The 20,406-nt window shown below is 39.2% G+C and overlaps 1 protein-coding gene across 2 annotated transcripts in view; it reads left to right on the top strand.

The window, feature by feature from the left end:
• Window positions 1-20,406, top strand: part of LOC106793458 (protein outspread) — a 67,381-nt gene that overhangs the window by 16,134 nt on the left and 30,841 nt on the right. For both annotated transcript variants that reach the window (XM_014760406.1, XM_014760408.1), the window contains exons 2-3: window positions 5,560-5,640; window positions 19,150-19,215. In XM_014760406.1, coding sequence (XP_014615892.1) covers window positions 5,560-5,640; window positions 19,150-19,215 — 147 coding nt within the window. The remainder of the gene's footprint in view (window positions 1-5,559; window positions 5,641-19,149; window positions 19,216-20,406) is intronic.

Here is a 20,406-nt window from a genome sequence, read left to right as displayed (position 1 = left end):
TTCTAAACCGGAAATGAAGTACGCGTATGAATGCCAATCAGCGAGATTAATATTCCGTGTTGAAGCTTCTTAGGAATTCGAATATATCGTGTTACATTCTTAAATAGTCCGCGAGTCGTCTAACGAATTTAGTTTCTATCGTGGAGATAAAATGTGTTGCATTTACTTACGTACCTAACGGTATCTATCTTCGAAACACGCCTATACCCATACGCTTACCGCTTTGTTATTTTCATTGTTTTCTTATCCATTTCTCTATCTCTTGTACCAATAGATTAGACTAATGGCCGATGAAGTAACGAGTGGTTGGTTGGTCAACGTATAGGAATATTCCTCGAGACTTTATTTCGGAATATATATATATATATAGGTTTTTCGTGGAAGAATCGTTTGGTTTATATACGTCGCGAGTAAAAGATAATTATAAGATATTAAAAGTTTCGTCTAATTAAAATGACACGTGTATTCTAATAGTTTTGCAACTTGGATCATAGTTGAAAATGTATTGCAGGTAGTGTATGTAACTGTATTGCAAATTGGCGGAAAAGCCGTGCGCGATAGAAAATAACGGTCTTCGATCAACGATCTTGCAAAAGAGATGAAAAACGATAAAGAAACGTTGGGATATCGGCTTCGTAACGGTTTCGGTTGTAATATCGGTAAATGCATACCGTAGTCGTCAATTTGAAATAATACAAGAAAAAGAGAGAGAGAGAGAGAGAGAGATAAATAAATGAAAAGTGGGTCGAACGTATTATAAACTTGCTTACTTCCGCATAATAAGTAGATTTGAATACTTTTGCGATGAATCGCAGTTGAAAAGGGGAACCAAGGGACGGAGGTAGGCTAAAAATTGTCGAATTTGATGAGAGAATGTTCCCCGAAATATAATATAGACGAAATGCGTAATCGTTACGAGACAGACGCGTTTTCATTTATGGTCGAGTCACGATTCAAATTAACTTTCGAATGGGATCCTATGGAGAAGTTCGAGTTGCGCGCAATCCTCGAACGAGAGGAAAGAAACCACGCGTACAACGAATACGAATTGGAATTTCTATTCACGCTCGCCCGTGAAATCGAAAACTTAGGCTTTGTCGGTAGAAGATAGTGTCGAAGAAAGTCATGTACATATGTAGGATACCACTCAATGTCAATTCTTTTCACCATACTCTTTCCTCGTCATCGCAAAGATCATTGTTATTCGCAATTCGTTTTACAAAAGTCAAAGAGAAACTTTGTCTCTCTCTCTCTCTTTTTTGCAAACTTTCGATTTTCGAGATTCCACGGTATTCTGCTGTTTACTTTCCCAGAGGTAGACCATTTCACGAATTGATAATGATATTGCAATTTGGCAAGAATGGATGTGAGAGAGAGAGAGAGAGAGACAGAGGAAGAGATAAAACACAGAACGACTCGAAACGTGGTTCGCTTTTTCCCTTCAATATTATATATGTAAGTAAGTATTATTTACCTGTTTTATTGCTCTGGGCAAGCACGAAGCGTGGAGGAAGCCAATCATTCCCGACAAGTGCGCATCACAACGTAGTTTTACCTGCTAGCATGATCACCTATATTTACCGACTTATTTTTCTACCTATAATATATTTATTTATCTTTGTATTTACATTCGCACGTATATACAACACACACACACATAGACGTATCATTCCAATCGTATTTGATTACATCATTTGCTTTTTTCTTTTTATCCGATTCGAAAATAGTTAATAGTATAATCAACGAGATGCGTCCTTGAGAGTACACCACAAGTCGAATCGAAAAAAATACATACGTTGGAGATTACTCCGATATTTTTCTTTTTTTAAGTTCAATTCTTCTCTAACAGCGGAAATGATAACACGTGAGTGACGTACGCGTACGTTTTTTTTACTACGGGTTTACGATTCGTGGAAGGAATTTTTGCGACACACGGATATTTAACAGAGGAAATAAATAAAATAAGAAAATTGTGCTGATTCAGAGCGCCGCGCGTGCGAGAGAGAAAACGTTTGACCTTAAAATGAAAAAAGAAAAAAAAAGAAAACGCATTGCATTGAAGTTAGCTGTTAACGTGGTCGCGTCGTAATAATATGTTTTCCACGAATACAATGCGTGAACGATAAAGAAACGGCTGTTTTCGTTCGAGTGTTGTTATTCTCTTCTTTTTTTATTTTATTTTTATGAAGGATAAGATGATAAGAAAATAAATACGGCAATGTAGCGTTTTCCCGGAGCATTCGCGCGTCGCGAAAAACGCGTAAGTAACTATATTGTAAGTTGAACGCTAAGGTTACAATAAAGGAAGAAGAAGAGAAAACGTTAAAGCTCGCTGAGGTGCGATAACGAGCATCGATTTCCAAGGGAATTTAAACGTTAGAGAGGATAGTTTTGTAATCCGTAGGTGCTCGCAGCATGCAAGGCGGCGTTCCGTTCCGTTCCGTTCCCATCTCATTTTTATTCTCCGTAAGCACACGATTCTTTCTCTCTCTCTCTTTCTTTCACTCGTAGTCCGCGGAGGCTTGTTAGCGATTTGCGTGGCAAGAAAAATGGCCGACAAATGTCTTCGGCTGATTTGGTACGCTACGTACACTTGGAAATAATCTTTCTCTCTCTCTCTCTCTCTCTCTTCCTCCCCCCTTCCCCCTTTCTCTGTCTTTTTCTCTCTGTTTCTCTCAAGCGACAGCAAAACAACTTGTTCGATCCCACGTCTACGACCTCCAACGATCTCTCTTCTCTCTTGAGTAATTCTTTTGGAATATCTTACCTATAGTCGTGGCTCTTATGTTTATACGCGTTTGTGTGTACAGCTGCATCGCCATTGCGAAACGCTCGAGAGGTAATAATCGCGGCATAACGTAACGGAGGAGGAAGAAGAAGAAGAAGAGGACATGCGAGGGCTCCCCGAGAGAAGGGAGAACGTAGTTTGCTTCTGACATAACTGTGACTCGCAAACGATAATTTATATGCATCGTACGAGCATTTGCCGAGCGTTTGCGAATTGTGAACAACATTTTTCTTCGATAAAATATCGTCTTATCTATTAACCTCTCTTCCCATATTATTTCGTTCAGTCTTTTTCTCTCTTTCTTTATCTTTTCAGCCTCTTCTATTATAATAATATTCGCGTTATATACGAGCAAGAGATCTCGCTAAATTGTTGTTGTTATTGGGTCAAGGCGATACTATGAACGTAACGAGGCTTATTAACGTGTCCCACTTATTTCTCTATCTCTGTCTCTCTCTCTTTCTTTCTTTTTCTCTCTTTCTCTCTGTTATTTCCAATTGGATCGAGAAAACGATCGCGAGAAAAGTGCAATTATAGTATTTAATGAATCGTATCACAAGATCGCTATGATTATATGATTAAATCGAAATACACAGGTGTGTATATTCAGTTGTAATAAGCAAGAGGCTAAATATGCCGAGATTCGAGAAGAAATGCAAAAGGTAGGAGAACGCGTTCTGTTTTCTATCGAAGAAGCGTTAATCCACTCGTTGACTGATTTCACGGCACGATAACGTCGTTAACTTTAGCTGTGAGACAGGTTTGCAGTTTAGAGTTGCAGGGACTTTGAATACGGATACCGGATGTGGGATATATGCAGAGGACGAACGAAACGCGTGGGATTTCAAGAGAGTAAAATCCCTGATACTATCTTAGCAACTTTGTAGTGTTGTCTCGTAAATAGGTCATATATTTGGCTAACATGTAAAAAATGTTTGAATAATATTTTGGATTTAATTTATAATTAATCCGCGTCCGTTTAATTATTTCATAACAATATTTACAAGACGTTCTTTCATCTTTTATGAACAAGTCGGATAGTTAGCATACTTTTGGATAAGTTTATACCCTGTTTGGAGTACGTAATAACAATTTAAAATCTATGCGCGTGGAAAAGGAATTAACACGTTTAACGGTATTCGTCCATTGGCCGGGCATCGCCCACGTCGACGTGTTCTGATTGGCTAACGAGTTGATTCGTCGACGAAGGTAGACCTTTAATTGCCTTAATAAACGCCAACTCGTTCCTCGTTTTTCTTCGTTGTTCCTTTTGCGGGTGCACGTGCGTGCGTGCGTGCATGCATGCGTGTACACCTACGAAATAACAAGAGAACGCCTTATCAGCCTTATTAGAAATTATAAACGACTATCCGACAAATCTGGGTCGCGGATCGAAGTTTAAGGATTGGCAAGGACTATTCTCTAATCGTGTCAAGGATGATCACGAGGAAACACTATGGTCGCGAATTTTGCACTTTTTTTTTTTATTCAATTTATATTTAGTTAACTCTGTAAAAAATAAATTTTCTGTCGGAGAGTTTTGAGTGTGTATATGTAGAGGGGGATACTTGTTTATAGAGGTAGAGGTTTGCGCATACGTGCGGTCGCTTTAACCAGCGGAAGTTAATTGTTAGCGTGGTGGAATGACAGGAAATCATCGGAAACCGGATGGAAAGCGGTTAAACAGAGCGTACCCTCGTCTAACGATGCTACATACTAAATGTATACGTATATATATATATATGTATATATATACATCGATCGGTCATTTAAAATGATAACATTTTCCATAATATCGCGGGAATGCAATACGGATTTATAGATATCGATTGGGACTTTCCAATGTCACTTTTGTCTTTTTAGTTTTCTACTTTCTTCATCCATTCTTTCGTCTCCGTAATTTTCTTTTCTTTTTCTATTATTCGAGATCGAACACGATTAACGCAATAAGCGAACCGTGAAAGACGATTTTTCGAGATTACACGAGAACAACTCTCTTTTTCAAATCGGAGCACGCTTCTCCTTCTGTTCGTTGTCGAACGAGTCATTTTCCTAACAAAATGTCCACGTTGACAAGAGTTTTACGCGCATACTTTCTTTTTATATGGGTCGTCTCGATTAGGACAAACGTTTTCCCTCAAGTCGTGCGTATCTACGTTTGTGTGTACTTGCCTGTCTCTGCGTGCGAGCAGCGAAACATTGACATAGAAACTAATTTGCCATTTATTTTCATATAGATTTATTTCCTAGAGAGTTTAAAATGAAACTCGATTCGGCTCAATTTCCATCTTACAATTTTGTTCTTTACAAAACATATATACATAATACACAAGGAACAGTAGAAAAAAAAAAACTCGTTTCGAAGGTACGAGTTCAGTTTTACACGTGGGTGTGCGTAAGTGGATCCATCAAGAGGAGACACGAACGACCAGACCAGACCAGACCAGATTGAACAATGTTCGCACGAACGAAATGATCGGTCCTACGTATTTAATTTCACTACTTTATTCCGTCATGTTCTTCGACACGAGAAAAACTTGAAACGACGGACGCGACAGCTCTTCTCGATTCTTCTCTTTTCTCTTTCTTTTTCTCTTTCGTAACGAGCGAAAGTTGGGCGAACATATACTTGGATCCATCAGCGAATCACTTTTATTTCTTTTTATCTCTCTTTTTATTTTTTTTATCCACGCACTCTTCTATATATATATTTTCTAAATGTGTTATCAATCAAATATAATCAAATGAGTTTGAATTTATTTTTGTTTCAGGCAACAAGAAAGATTTCAAAATGTGGATATCTGTTCGTAGCACCTGGCTGGGACTTTTCGAATCCTCTAAACCGGACAAAGGTTCGTTATTTCATTTAACTCTATCGTTTAGAACTATTCACTCCAATTATCTTAGAATAGTAGGTAAGCACATCTATAGGTCGCTTCCGATCGTTAACTCCTATCGATGCCTCGGGAGTTATCGTTGGCTCCGTGATCGAAGAGATCGTGTTGTAAAATCGATCTCGAGTTTCGCAATTTTCTCATTATCGTGAAAGTGAGGATAACCGTGGCCTGCTGCCGCATATGTATTATATTTTCTATTTTTTTTTTCTTTTAATCCCTTTTACATTATCGATATCTAAAATGATGGAAGATCTCTGAAGTTTTACGTAACCCCGTCAAACGAAATGATTACATGTTTTCTTACTTTTTTATTCGATTATATTTGTTATTCAATCAGGGACAGAAAGAGAAAGAAAGAAAGAAAGAGAGAGAGAGAACGAGTGTATCTTTCAATAAAAAGAAAAAGAAAAGAGAGAATGTCTAACGGATAAGAAAATTTCAAATCACAAGCATTCCCGTCGCGAGAACTCGGTGGAGAAAGTGAATAATTAGAAGTTGCCTTAAGGCTTTAAAGGCCTTTGAAGCATCGACCGACGAACGACGTTTTAATGGCCGTTAATGTTCGACTATCGACTCCTTAATCAAATGGATCTCGTTAATTCATGATTTTAATGTCGCCCAGTGCTACAAAATCTTCTCTTATCCGCGAAATATCCAATTGACGAGACTAGTTTGTATTTTATTTAGAAAATCGAAAAGAAAAATGGGGAGGATGGGGGTTGAGGAACAAAATTAAAAGTCACGCATGTATGACGTATGATTTGTTATCTACAAGGCACATGCATTCTCCCGCTCTGTTGGTAAATACTCTTCTCTCTCTCTTTCTTTCTCTGGTAGTTTGCAGTAGAAGAAAGTTCTATTTTTGCTATGGCGAAGCTTAACGAGCGTGTTTCCAGCGTAATGACGGCTCGTCGTCGCTTTGCAAACGCGCTTCTCTTGGCATACAAGCGGGGAGAGCATGGCTTAAGCCATCTTTTCTTTTTCTTCCTCTTCTTCTTCTTCATCTTCTTCTACTTCCTCTTCTGGAAGTTGGTCGTTGCAGGCTTTGCAAAATGCATTTGCTTACGGCTCGCACCGCGACGAGTGCACGGTGCCGTATAAAATGGCGCATTATTCGCGAGTTATGTTCCGCGCGTACGCACTCTGGGCTGACTCTCTTTTCTTTTCTTTTCTTTATTTTTCTTTTTCTCTTCTTTCTTTGTGCCGCCTCTTTCAAAGCCAACAGCAGCCAACACAACAACCTTAAGGCGGTGTGGCCCCCTTGGCGTGCGCCAATACAACGACTTTCTTTTCTTTCACTCACTCACTCACTCCTCTTCCCTCTTTCTTCCTGCATCTGTTCATATTTTTTTTCCTCTTTACATTTTTTTATCTCGCACAAAAGTAGTAGGAGGTAGTACCCTTTCACGACAGACGGGGGAGGGCGAGGGGGTGGGAAGCTTTTCTTCCAATTTTTATTTCACACAAGTAGCAAACGAGTCCTTCCTATTTTATTTTATTTTTATTTTCTTTCAAAAAGACACACAACAGTGTTGCGAATCCTCGGTTCGAGTATTAGATCGGAATTTGATATCTATTTTTTTTTTTTTTCCTTTCTTTTTTTCTCTCCATGAAATTCAACGGATCCAAAAAGGATCGCGCGCGCTTTCATTGCACTGAGGTCTGCTGCTTTCTTTTTTCTTTCGAGGGGGGTACTACACCGTGCAAAGTTTCTTTTAATGGGGATAAGTTCATGCACGTCGACCTCAGCTTCGTTTCGCTTTCTATTATCTGTACCTATATCTGCGGATGGGTGTAATTGAAATCATTTTTTTTTTTCTTCTTCATTATTTTTACTAACGCGAAATATTAGATTTATATTATTCGAAAGTATTATTATATCCGGTCAACGATCTCTCTGGAAAGTGAAAATCATCTCTAACGTTTCCCGAGCCCTATTAGTGGGATTTTATTCGTTTCCTTGGCTTCCTTCCTCATGCTTCGTTTTACTTCAATGATAATCGGATTACCGAATCACCGTGTTGCGAGAAAAAGATCGATACTTTTTATACGAGTTTTAGTTTTTTTTTTTTTTTAAATAACTAAACCATACACCCCACATAATACTTAGCTCTAGCATCGAAAGATAATAAAGAACAGGAGTAGCTGCTCTCTATACACCGTGTCTCGGTTTTGTCTTATTTCTTGTGAAACATGTAACGGTCAACCCGGTTTACATTTCGCAAATTGTTCTCGTATTAATCGTATTTTACGACGAACGAATTTAAACTTCAATTTAATCGATATTTTTTTTCCTTTACCCCTCCCCCCGCCCTCCCTTTACTCTATTAAATCGTAATGCTTTAATTCGAGAATTTTTTAAACAATGCTTTGTACCGCACAATACCGTTATATCTACAATACATTGAATATGAGAAATAGAAGAAGGGACGCTGAAAAAAGTGATATAAATCGATTTCGAAGGCAGCTCGACACTTGTGTGTCGAAAATAAAAATGAGCCGAAAGTAGGCGTCCTCTTGATATATATCTTTCTCTGTCTCTCTCTCGTAAACTTAATAGTTTAACACACTCGGAACTCGATTCACCGCGAAATCCGTGTGAACGAACCATCGTGAGAACGAGAAAAACGAATGTTTCTGAGTCGTAAGGAAAGCACTGCTACTACATGGTATGCCCACTTGGAATAAAAGGAGCTCTGCGAAGTAGCACTAAAGAGAGAGAGAGAGAGAGAGAGATAAATAGAGAGTAAGAGTGAGAGGAAGAGGAAAAGAAAGAGAGCAAGTAGTTAGACGAATATTAAGGTCATCGTCTGGCAGGACGCAAACACGAAACCTCGATTTTAAAATTCACTTTCGTCATCTTTGACGGCCCCCCCCCCTCCGCTCGTGTCAGGTGCATTTCCATCCTGAGAAAAACTGCGAAAATCATGCGAAAAAGTGAAACGTACTTTCGACCATTGTTGTATTACTTCAATTTTCTCGAATTTTTACTGTATGCATCTTTTCGCAATATTCTCTGAGTTATTACCCAAGATCAAATAATTTTCGTAACTTGGATTTTATCGAAGGTTTTTTTTTTATTTCTCATGTAATTATTAAAGATTGTTTCTTTCCTTCTCTCTCTCTTTTTTTTTTTCTTCTTTCTTCGTAACACTTCGTGAATCTACTGATCCGTATAAAATCGTTTCGAAACGATCAAGTAAGCCCTCCTTCTTGGCGCTTTCTTCTTTCTCTCCTCCTTCTCCTCATCCTCCTCCTCATCCTCATCCTTCTTTTTCATCTTCTTTTACGCACATTGGGCCAATCGTTCCGAGTAAGTCTCGTGAAAGAATCGGTACGTCAAACGAGAGGTATACATGCTTTCTTCCCCCTCTTTCGATCTCATTGGCCGAGAATTGGCAGGTGTTTTCATGCGTGCGTGCGTATAAAAAGCAGGCCGCGTCGGGCTTATGGAAGATGATAATTTATCGACTCGGTGGCATAGCACCTTTTGCTATACATTTTAATTAATATGCGAAGCTTAAAGTCGGTCGAGGTCGTGCGCGCACCTCTCGAAGGTCCGAAAAAGTTCGATCCAATCTACTACCTACGATTGATATTAATTTAGATCAAATAACGGTGAACATCGAACGTATTCATGGGGGGACACTTGGTGGTTGTCGAGTCGATCATTAAAAGGACAATTCGAATGATATTCTCTGTCGTTTGATGAGAATCTTTTAAGGATCGGTGATGAACGATATGCACGCGGGACAACTTTAACTTTGCTGAATTATTCAATCGAGTACCAATTAAATACTCACCGTGATCGATCAATAAAATGATTCAATTTTATTCGGCCTACTTTTATTTTCTATCTTATTGAACGAAATTTGGAGAGATACTCGAACGTTTTAATGTTTGCTTTAGAAAGGTAAGAAAAGAGATGGTTGGAAATAAAAGGTCTCTCTACGAATGGTTTCTCCGATCCGCGCAAAGTTAAGAATATTGTTGAGTAAGAAAGCACGTTCGGTTAGCTCGGCAATGACGATATCGGTGAAAGCGAATCTTCATTAATGCTTCACGAAGAGACATCAAAGGCCACGCCGTTTGTGTTTCCTCGACTTCCGCGTACAATCGTATATATATCTATATATATAACCTACGTCTATCTTATACCTGATGTATTATTATTACTACTTACATATCTATCGTCTATTTATCTCCAATCAAATTATTAAGGATTTCGATGAAAGATTTGCATTTGAGAAGGGTCATAGGAATGAAAAGGAATAAAGGAACGAACGAACAATCGTGAATAGAAAGATTGTGTAGGATCTTTGAAAATGCGTATCCGCCGGACACGGCCGTGATCCTTGTACGTACGTATATACGCTCGTATTATATGCATAACTGTACCTGTCCGCTATTACCGGTGTGCTATTACCGGTGCCGATGCAACGAGCTAGGAGGCTAGTACATACTATTAGCGATTCTCCCGTTAGAATAAATACGTGTCAGACGGCATGAAATCGTACCAACGATTAATGACCGATTAACCTCAGCGTTGAGACACCATACGCTATATTATAATACCATTCTATTAATTTATGTTAAAATCGTTGCTTTAAATGTCTAACTTTGAAATGTTCGAGGTGAGAAAAGGGTTAATCCTTGCGTAGTATCTACTATTAAAAGCTATACGGTGAACGCTTTCGCACGTGCGAAACCAAGCGAGTGAGTCACCAGGAAAGAAGGAGGAGGAAGAGTAAGGAGAGGGAGAAGAGTAAGGAGTAGGAGAGGGAGAGAAGGACACTCTCGGAGGACGATTTCAAGGGGGTTTCTTGGCTCTTACGCAGGTGGTTCTGCGGTAGCACGAAAACTTCTCTCTCTCTCTCTCTCTCTCTCTCTCTCTCTTTCTCTCTCTTCTTCGCGGGAGAACGCGCGAGCGCGAACTCTCGATGGTAATGGTGATGTGGTAGTGGTGATGGCGTTGTAGTAGTAGTGGTGTTACGGTAGGTTATGCCTTGCATTCCTCGCGAGGTCGACGAACCAAGACGAGCGAGCGCGCAAGAGCGACTGCCTTGCATGTTCTTCGGCCACGACGTTGCCTTCGCTTCTGGCCACTCTCCACTCTCCCTCCCCGTTTTCCCTTCATTTTCCCTTTCTTTCCCTTTTTTTCCCACCGTCGAAAATAATTCACAAGCCCGCCTCCCCCCTTACCTATCTATTTTCTTATTCGTTTCTTTTAAATCTTAGCGTAATTTAAAAAGAGGGGGAAAGGGTGGGGTGTCGTCCTTTATTTTCTTCACTTCACTTTTTGAACGAGCAAGCTTTCATCGATACAGTTTTGTTTGTTCTTTGTCAATTTGTTTTTCTCTTTGGTATTTTATAATACTATGTAGAAAGAGAGAAAGATACTCTAGTCTCGTTGGTCCGTCTCTCCTTTTTCTCGATCGTCCTTACAGGGCGTTCAAGCTCGGGGACATTTCCGTCTTTCTTGTCGAAGGAAGAAGAAGAAGGAGGAGTGTAGGAGTAGGAGAAGGAAGTACGATCGAACGATCCTTGACGATTTCTTGCATGTTACTACGTCAACTATTCGCTATACAACTATACGAGACACAAACTTCAACAAGTTTCTTTTCAATTATTCGGATTCATCAAACATTTTTCAATCTTTCGGATCAGTGAGAAGCTTCGTTATTATTATTAATCAAATTTATTTGATTTCGATCGTTATTAGTTGAAACAATTATTCGATATTTCAAAGATTACAAAGATGTAACTTTATCAACGTTCTAGGTCAGTCCAACAGATGATTTCGTGTTCAGCAATCTCCTTGGATTGGCAAAGGGTTCTCTCTGAACGTTTTCTCTTTCTTTGTCGTTGGTAGTTCGCAAGGCCTGCACGTGCCAATGGTAGTAACCTCGAAGAGACAATGACACGTCGGCGACGAGTTTTAGTCGGCACATGTAAATGTAACCTTTTGCGATGCTCACGTAGAAGACGTTGTTGCGGCTCCATTCGGTGAAAGGTGCGACGTGTTTCGATTCCGCGATCCTAAGGTAAGGCCTCCTCCTCCTCCTCTTCAGCGCGCTGGCGCTTCTTCGCATTCGCATTCGAATTCGCATTCGCATTCGTTGCTAAGAAATGTCAGGTAGCCGTTTGCGAAAATCTCTTAGAATAATGTAACTTCGATCTCTTCCTCTTAGTTACACCTTTCTCGTCGTTCCTCTCGTTACTTCGTTTCGAAACATCCAACATCTATGGTATCTTAATGTTGCGATCTTTTTTTCGTTTTACAATAATGAAAAAATTGTCAGGATTTTGATCGCAAATTAATCGATTCCTGGAACGATTCGATTGGAAAATCATTTAATTATTATAATAAAAGTAATATGAGAAAAATCAGCGTTCCGTAATATAATATAGAAGAGCGGGGAAAGATTGGTATAAGAAAATTTTCAATGAGATCTTTCTCTATCACAAAAGTAAGAAGAATCAAGAAAAGATTATTTTCTATCAAGAATTAAGAAGATTTGCGTGCAGTCTCGAGCAAGATCGCATGAAGAGGGTAGGTATCATAACAAAGTCGCTGTATCCGTCTTACGACTAGGATCTCGTATTTCTGTGGGACTCATTCTCACACGGATAAGGTCTTCGATTTCTAGTCGCGATGTAGCGAGTTCTCTGTGTGTGTGTGTTATATTGTTGGATGTGGATATACACGCGTGGAGTCACGCGAAACGGGCTTTACGATACCGACACCATTCATCGCACTTCTTCGAGCAATCCCGTGTGGAATGACCTTCGATCTTCTCGCATCTATCACGTTAGAATCCTCGCTGCGTAATCTTCTTCTTCTTTAGTTGCCTTTCTTTCTCTCTCTCTCTCTCATAATAGATTGCAAGCTGCTTGCCAGTCGTCAGTTGAATTTCAGCGCTTTCCGGTTTTACATTATTAAATCTCTTACATATTAATGAAAAAGGTTAGTGTAGTTGGAGCTGCCGATCGAATGGCTCGTAGTCTAATGCATAATTTCTTTCGAAACTCACTCGTTCTTGCTGTTACTTTTCCGTTTATTTCAAGATCGTAATTTCCACCTGCTGCTGGACCCACGTTCGACGATTTGCATTCGCGTGCTAAACGAGCGAATACAGTTCTGCCAACTATCTACTGCGATACGGTCAATTAATCGTCTACTGAGAACACGAGAGCACACTTCGAAGTAGAATGTGTTATTTCGTAGGAACGCGTTAACGTGTTCGAATGAGATTACGCGTCGCGTTATTACAACACCGATATCTCTTCCTTCTCCCTTTTTTTAATCTTTTTTTTTCTCCTCCCTTATTCGTTATTCGCTCCCCCTTCCCTTATCCTTTCTCTTGCAAGCAAAACGAACGTGGCAGCGATCGCTAGTCATTAAAGTTTTCACGTTTCGAAAGGTCATCTCGTTAGGCGACATCGCGCTTCGTGATACCTACTCGGCGTGCAATAATTCATTGCGTAAGCGCGACTTTAAAGGCGGCACTTTCGCGCTTTTACGTCCGGGATCATCGGGAACGTCCTTTAACCTCAGATTAGCTTTCTCGTTCTTTTGTAATTTTCTATTGCATCCGTTTGCTACTAGGATCGAACGAGTTTTTCGTCTTCCTCATGAGTCAGTCAGTCAGTCAGTCTTTCAAGATCCGACCATTCCGTAATTGAATGTTCAATATTTTCTTATTTATGATCGATGAAAATATTTCATTTTATCAGTTGAAGTGTTAAAAGCAATTTCAAAGTGTCCCTTTACTCTCTACTCGAGATCGCATTTAATTGCTACTACTTCGTATTTGCGTATTGTAGTCACGGTTGGTTGAGAGAGTGTGTAAGAGAGAGAGAGAGAGAGAGGGAGGGAGAGGATATCATAGGAGAAACGATCGACATGGAAGGTAATACAAGTTAGCACGAGGAAGCTGTCGACAAGAAGGTCGTAACGGAAGCAAGATAAATGCGTGCACGCACGCATAGCCGTCGGTACATTGGCCAATTTAAATGCTTTTACACGCTCCTGAGATAACCATTCGAAAATGAATTCTTTCCTTTCTTATATATCGCTAAATATTTTTCAACGAATAATAAAAGATGAAGAAACTCGTATAGGATTTCTATTCTCTCTTAATTTATTTTCGTTGCACTCGTCCGTTGTTATCTTTGGCATTGTCCTAACGGTGCGAGAAATAATGTACCACCGATGTTCAACGAAGGAAGAGACATCGCATTGTACCATGGATTTATTGGACACCCTTGGACAAAGGTTTGTCACAGCAAATTATGAGTACGCTGAGGTACTTACTTATTTTCTTCTAACATGGCGCAGCACGAAGGCGCAGAAAAGGCGCAGCACATTGGTGCTGCAGCGCTTACTCGAGAAAGTAAGCCGCCAATTATCACCTTTCTAGCTCTTGTCCGAACACGAACCCGTTTTATACTTTTTCTCCTTTCGACGTATAGCCTGCACAACTCACTCTCTGCTTATCCACTTCTCTTTCTGGTCGAACTCTGAAAGAAACGAATCGTCAGTTGCTTTCTTCTTATCGCAAGGTGAAAACGCATTGGAAAACGTCGAGAGGAAGATTTTCCGGTCTCCCTTTATAATCCTGTTTGGAACCTCGAAAAAGCTGCTGGATCTACTTTCGACTTTGCGATTTCACTTAATCGTCTGAGAAAATAACGACGAGAGGTTGTGGTGGCGAATCCATCGCAATGTAGATAATTTTCGTTTTACTTTTCATTCGTTCTATATTTTTTTCTTTCTTTCTTTCCTAGATCTTCGAATATATTCCCTCTCCTTTTTTACTTATTCTTTACTCTTTACTTTTCCCCTAGTCGTCTGTTATCTATCCTAGAGATAATCACGCGCATTACTCGTTGGTAACGGTTTCTACAACGAGACTACTACTACTACTATCACGATGTTTATGGCGCGTCACAAATTGACACGCCTTTTTCTTATTTTTTTTTTTTTATCTCGAAAGACCGATCGAGCCTTTTGCTTATGTGCGCTCGTAAATCTGACGTATCGGGTACGGATAAATTATTAAGTTGGACTAGAAGGATAGAGGAGAGTAGTGCAAGAGCTTAACGCGTAGGTGGATATAGTCGCCTTGGCGGCGAAATTTCGATTTACATTTTAAATAGGTGTTACGAACTAACTCAGAAAGTACCACGGAAAGATAGTGAGAGAGAGAGAGAGAGAGAGAGAGAGAGAGAGAGAGAGAGAGAGAGAGTATACTATCCATTTATTTATTTATTTATTAACGTCTCTTTGAAATAAGACTTATCTGCCAAGTGAAATTAACAAAAGCTACTACCACTTTCTATGGATTAAATTGTTAAATCATTACTTTTTAATTACTTTATCAAAATTTTTTAAATAATATCTATATGTAAACGCATCGTTGCTCGCGTATCGCGTGTTTAGATTCATTTTCAAATTATCTTTTTTAAAGATCCAATCTTTTAAATATACCTATATAGAATGTATATTATTCGTTCCACGTGATGTCCCTTTTATTATTATAATTTATTAATCGAGATAAAAAAAATTTCTAAGGTATACCTATTTTAATGATCGTCCCTGTATACAGTCCTTAGGACTATACGTTACGAAGGTAGAAAAAACATCATCGTTTTATTAATTATTGACTGGACGAGCAATTTAATTGCCAGAGTCCGAGGAGTAACTGCGAAACTTTGAAATTATTATCCAAGTCTCGCGAAGAGTTAATTATGCTACTTGACATCGATCTACGAGAAGAGGACTTATAACGAGCACTCAAAATTCATCCTTACCTCCAATTAATTCTTTTTACTTATTATTAGTTTCTTCGTCCTTTAACGATAAGAAATAATAAACGAATCGATGAACGAATACGCGGAATCCAACAACGACGACGAGGACGACGATCATGCGCATCGAAAGAAATTTCTACTTTCATCGGAAAGGAAGATTTCTCTTTTACGTTCTCATCGAGAACGTCGTTGATAAGGTCGAAGATTCTCGGCAGCGGTTGAACGTCTAATAAGAGAACGATAATAAAACTGATTTCTCTCGTTGTAGTTACGTACTTATCTCTCTCTCTCTCTCTCTCTCTCTCTCTCTCTCTCTCTTCATTTCTATTTATTTACTTTTCTCTCACGATTTCAAATAGAAAAATTCTTAGCTCGCGCTTCACGCTTCGACAAAAAAAACAACAACTTCTTCTTCTTTGTCTTCTTTTTCTTTTTCTTTCGAGTTGGTGTGTTACCTAGCGAGGTGCCGTTTAAATTTGAACCGATTCGAGTTTGCGCCAATTAGTCGTTTACCGTCCGAATCGATGTTCGCCCGTTCTTCTCTTCTCGATGCACCGTAATATCTTTTAAAGATCAAGATACTTTCACTTTACGCGCTGCATTACCTTTTATACGTTTTAGCGCGTGGTCTGCGTCAAACGAAACGAAACAACTTTCTGTATAAATTTTCTCTTAAAATACGTACAATATTTCTTATACATATATATCTCTCTTTTCTTTTCTTTTCTTTTTTTAATTACAAATATTTGTTTCGCGAGACCCAACTTCTCTTTCAAATTTTGTCCCCTCGTTCGAACGATCGGTAATTTCGAAAGAATCGTTGTTTGTTTTTTTCTTTCAAAAGAGTGGAGCGGAGGGGTTGCAAAGAATGTTGGTTGTCGAAACAAGATCCATAAATTGTGGGTCCTGGATTGAATAAAACGGATCATGGTTTGGAACGGATTGGGTCACGTTACCGTTGAGGTCAGATTGGTCGCTTTAGCAACCTCGCCCATTTCCTACCGCAAGGGGAAGACCATAGCGTGGCGATAGTAGTTGTTGTTTCGTAGCACGCCAGCTTATAAACCGCACGACGACGCTGACGATGGCGCTTCCTCTTGGCCACCTCTTCGCCACCTCTTCCCCTAGTCGATTCAGACGACGAGGTTCAGTAGTCGTGAGCCAAAGAAAAGAGGAAGCCGAAGAAGATATAATCCGATCGACGTCTAGGAGGAAGTCGAAGTTAACTAACATCGGGAACGTTACTTTTAATCCACGTTATTTTGTCACGAAACGTTTCGCTATTTCTCACGAAAACAACGCTCATTCTTCCTTTTTTTCCTTCCTTCCTTTCTTTAGTCGTATTAAACTCTCCTTTTCTAAATTAATCATACAATAATTATTTATTATAACATTATAAAGCAAAATTTAGATCAATCTATAGAGTTGAGATTATTACTCATTTTTTTGTCCTATTTGCAATTAACACTTTACTGACCGATCGCCTATTAATCGGCTTTTTTTGTTGCCAACGCTTACCGAACAATCGCTTTTCTTGTATTGTTGTTATCAACATTTTATTAAATTTAATTATCCTATCTTGTAATGTGTTGTATATCCTAATATATCCTGTAATAACAGAAAACTGAAAATTCTCTCTGTGAGCATATGAAATGCACAGATACTCCCGTGTGCTAGTGTAGGCCGAAAAACAGTATCTGCGGCTGAGCGGCTGGTCAGTAAAGTGTTAATATCTTGTTCATTCAGGAAACACGTCCCGAATGACCATTGATATGTAAGGACAAACTTCTTGATCCGTGGGCGATGCGAAATGATGATCCTCACTATATCCGGAAGAAGAATGTGTACGGGGTAGATCAGCGTTCCGAAACGCGCATCGCATGGATCAATCGATCCATCGATCTATCAACTGATCCATCCCCCTCCTTTATCATTCCGCACAGAGAAATGCATCGAGAAGTGCATCGAGAAACGCCGGACGTGACTCCAATGTACAATATTTTACTTTCAAAGGAATACGATCTAATCATGAATAAAAAAAAAATTACGCGTTTCTATGACGCTTATCGAATAACATTTGTCCTGCCATTTTTTTTTTCCTTCAACCAACTATTAAAGACAGTTTGATTCTTCCGTATTCCAAATGGCGGCGGCAAGTGGTACCCTGATAACGCCCTAACGGTTCGCGGTTTATTATCTTTTGGCACGCGACACAAAGAAGCCTCGATCGAATCCGCTCGTCGAGAAAGAGAGAGAGAGAAAGAAAGATGGATGTGTACGAGGGCTAGGTCTGTAAAAGTAGGTATAGTTAGAATTACAGCAAACGTTAGGACGAGGAAGAGATTACAAAGTCCAAAGTTCCGCGCTTTCTCTTCTACACACCGTGTCTCAATTCTCTTCCTCTCTTTCTATCGTAATGCATTGTTCGCCAACGATGTCTTGTTTCTTCGTCTTTTACGTCCTTTACGTTTTCCTTCTACTTCTACTTCTTCTTCTTCTTCTTCTTCTCTCTTCCACTGTCCTTCTCCTCCTCCTCCTCCTCTTCTTCTTCTTCCTCTTCCTTCAACGAAGAGAAGATCTTCCCACGCACGTGCCAGGGCCCCTCGTACGAGTTCACCGAGGCCTGGTGAATAATTACCAGATAAAGATACCGCGCGTTCTGTGTAGGCCGAACGTCTCCTTTCTTCTTCTCTTTCACTCCCTCTTACTCCACCCCTCTCTCTCTCTCTCTCTCTTTCTTTCTATTCTGCATCAGATGATTTTGCAACGGTACATAGATGCCTATTCGACAACGTACGACGAAGTATCCTTACGATGACCACTATCGAACTGTATCCACGAGGAAGTTATCTTTTATTTCTTTTATCTGAATGCTAAGATAATGAAATGATAAGGAGAAAGAAAATAGCCAAGTCCAATAATCATTCATTTGATGATTGTCTATCTTCGTTCATACCGAGTTCGTGTCACGGAGCAATGATGATTCGGTATTTCATCGTCGAGAGAAAATTTCTCGTTGTATCTTGTCGTAAATTATTAATGTCGGTTTCTTTCTATGTGGTTGTATTTTTTCTTTTTTTTCTTTTTTACGAGGAGATCATAAAATTTGGAAAATGCGAGAAGAAGGATGAAATGTTTAATATGAGTAGCGAATAAGACTCGTAGGAAGTTCAACCATCGCAGGTGGCATTGAAAGGGAAATCGTGACGACCTGCCACGATGATGGTTCATGCCATCGTTCCTACCATTCTTTTATCTTTCGACTTTGTTTCTAATTAACGGCTACCTCGTGCTAATTATCCAGCTAGCGCGTCGGTAAACCACAGAGATTCTTTCTTGGCTTGTGACTCGAACAACGTACCAAAGTACCTACTATGTACTACTCCTCCTTGCTCTTTTCTCCTAGAATAGTTTTCTCTCGTAGCTGTAATTACGATTTCGTGGAAGATCGTCGTACTTACTTTCTGCCTAGAGAAAAACAGATAAAGAGAGAGAGAGAGAGAGAGAGAGAAAAAAAATATAAGTGAGAGTGAAGTTTTCGCGGTATTAGTTTAAACGACGATAGAAGACACGTCCCTGCCAATCTTTATTAACCTTTCACTCAATTGTTATTTTATTTATTTGTTTCTTTTTTTTTTGTTGTTTCAGAGATGGCAAAGAAGATGGTTCGTTCTTTACGACGACGGAGAGTTGACTTATTCGGTCGACGAGCACGTAAGTACTTACCTACTCGCATCGATTTATAATTCAAAGTACGTTAAGACGAATCGAATCCCTTTAAGGGCACCGTCTCTCTAAGAACCACTACTCCAAGCCCCTTTCCTGTTCACTCGAAAATCCACTTTACCGCTGACAAATCCGTTTATCGTCTTGATACGGATTCATTCAACTCTCTCTCTCTCTCTCTCTCTCTCTTCTATTCCCGTTATTTTCAACTGTCGCTGAGAAAAAAATCACACGGGTCAGCGTTACACGTTTCGAAATGCATTTATCTTTATAATTAATTATACGTAACTATTTTATTCTCTTTTTATTTTTTTTTTTTTTTTTAATTTTTCATTTACGTGTTTACGAATAAATTTAATATAAAATTGTTAATTACGTAGAGAATAAATATCCTATAAGAAATTTTCTCATTAAGGATAATATTTAATTTAACGTTCGCGAGTTTATTTTTATTTCGAACAGAATATTAAACAGTATGTTGTTCGTGGCGCCTTCTGCCAACAATCATTTTCATGGAATTCCCTTCCGCCCTCGGTAGAAGAAATGGAATGCGAGATGAAGAAAGAGAGAGAGAGAGAGAAAGAGAGTGAGAAGAATGAAGCCGACGGTCACGTATTATCATTGAAGTATCATGAACTGTCAGACTTCTAACTTTATAGCCAGGCAGTGAATCAAAAGCTGCCCCGCCAAGTGGCTTCCTCGGAACGTAGAAGCGTCAAAGGTCGAAGTCAATTGTGCTCGACTGACAGGCAGGCCGGTTCGCGTTTCCCGACTCCCCACGATCTCTTCGTCTTATCTTTTTAAAGGAAGATACCTAGCGGTTCGTCCATGCGTGATAACATTTCCTCTTCCTAATGTTAATGCTTGCTAAATAACATATTATCGAATGATATTGATTTAAATTACTAAGTTTAATTCTTAGGGATGTTATTTTTTGGACAGGTTTAAATTAGATGAACAATATATTTATCCGTTGAACGTTTCGTCCCTATTTGGGACTTCCTCAGCAACTTGATAGTTATGTTCATAAGTCAATATAACATCATTTTTTATTACAGTCATAAGTTTTCACTATCTTATATATAGAGTCAATTTTTAAAACCGTTATCCTACCATAACTTTTCGAACACTACTAAAAATTTTGGATAAGAAAAAAATTTTTATTATATTAACATTGAT

The sequence above is a fragment of the Polistes canadensis genome, unplaced genomic scaffold (genome assembly GCF_001313835.1).
Source record: "Polistes canadensis isolate GaletaPanama2010 unplaced genomic scaffold, ASM131383v1 scaffold_14, whole genome shotgun sequence".
NCBI lineage: Eukaryota > Metazoa > Arthropoda > Insecta > Hymenoptera > Vespidae > Polistes > Polistes canadensis.
The sequence above is the reverse complement of the archived record's forward strand: the minus strand, read 5'-3'. Positions and strand labels throughout refer to the sequence as shown.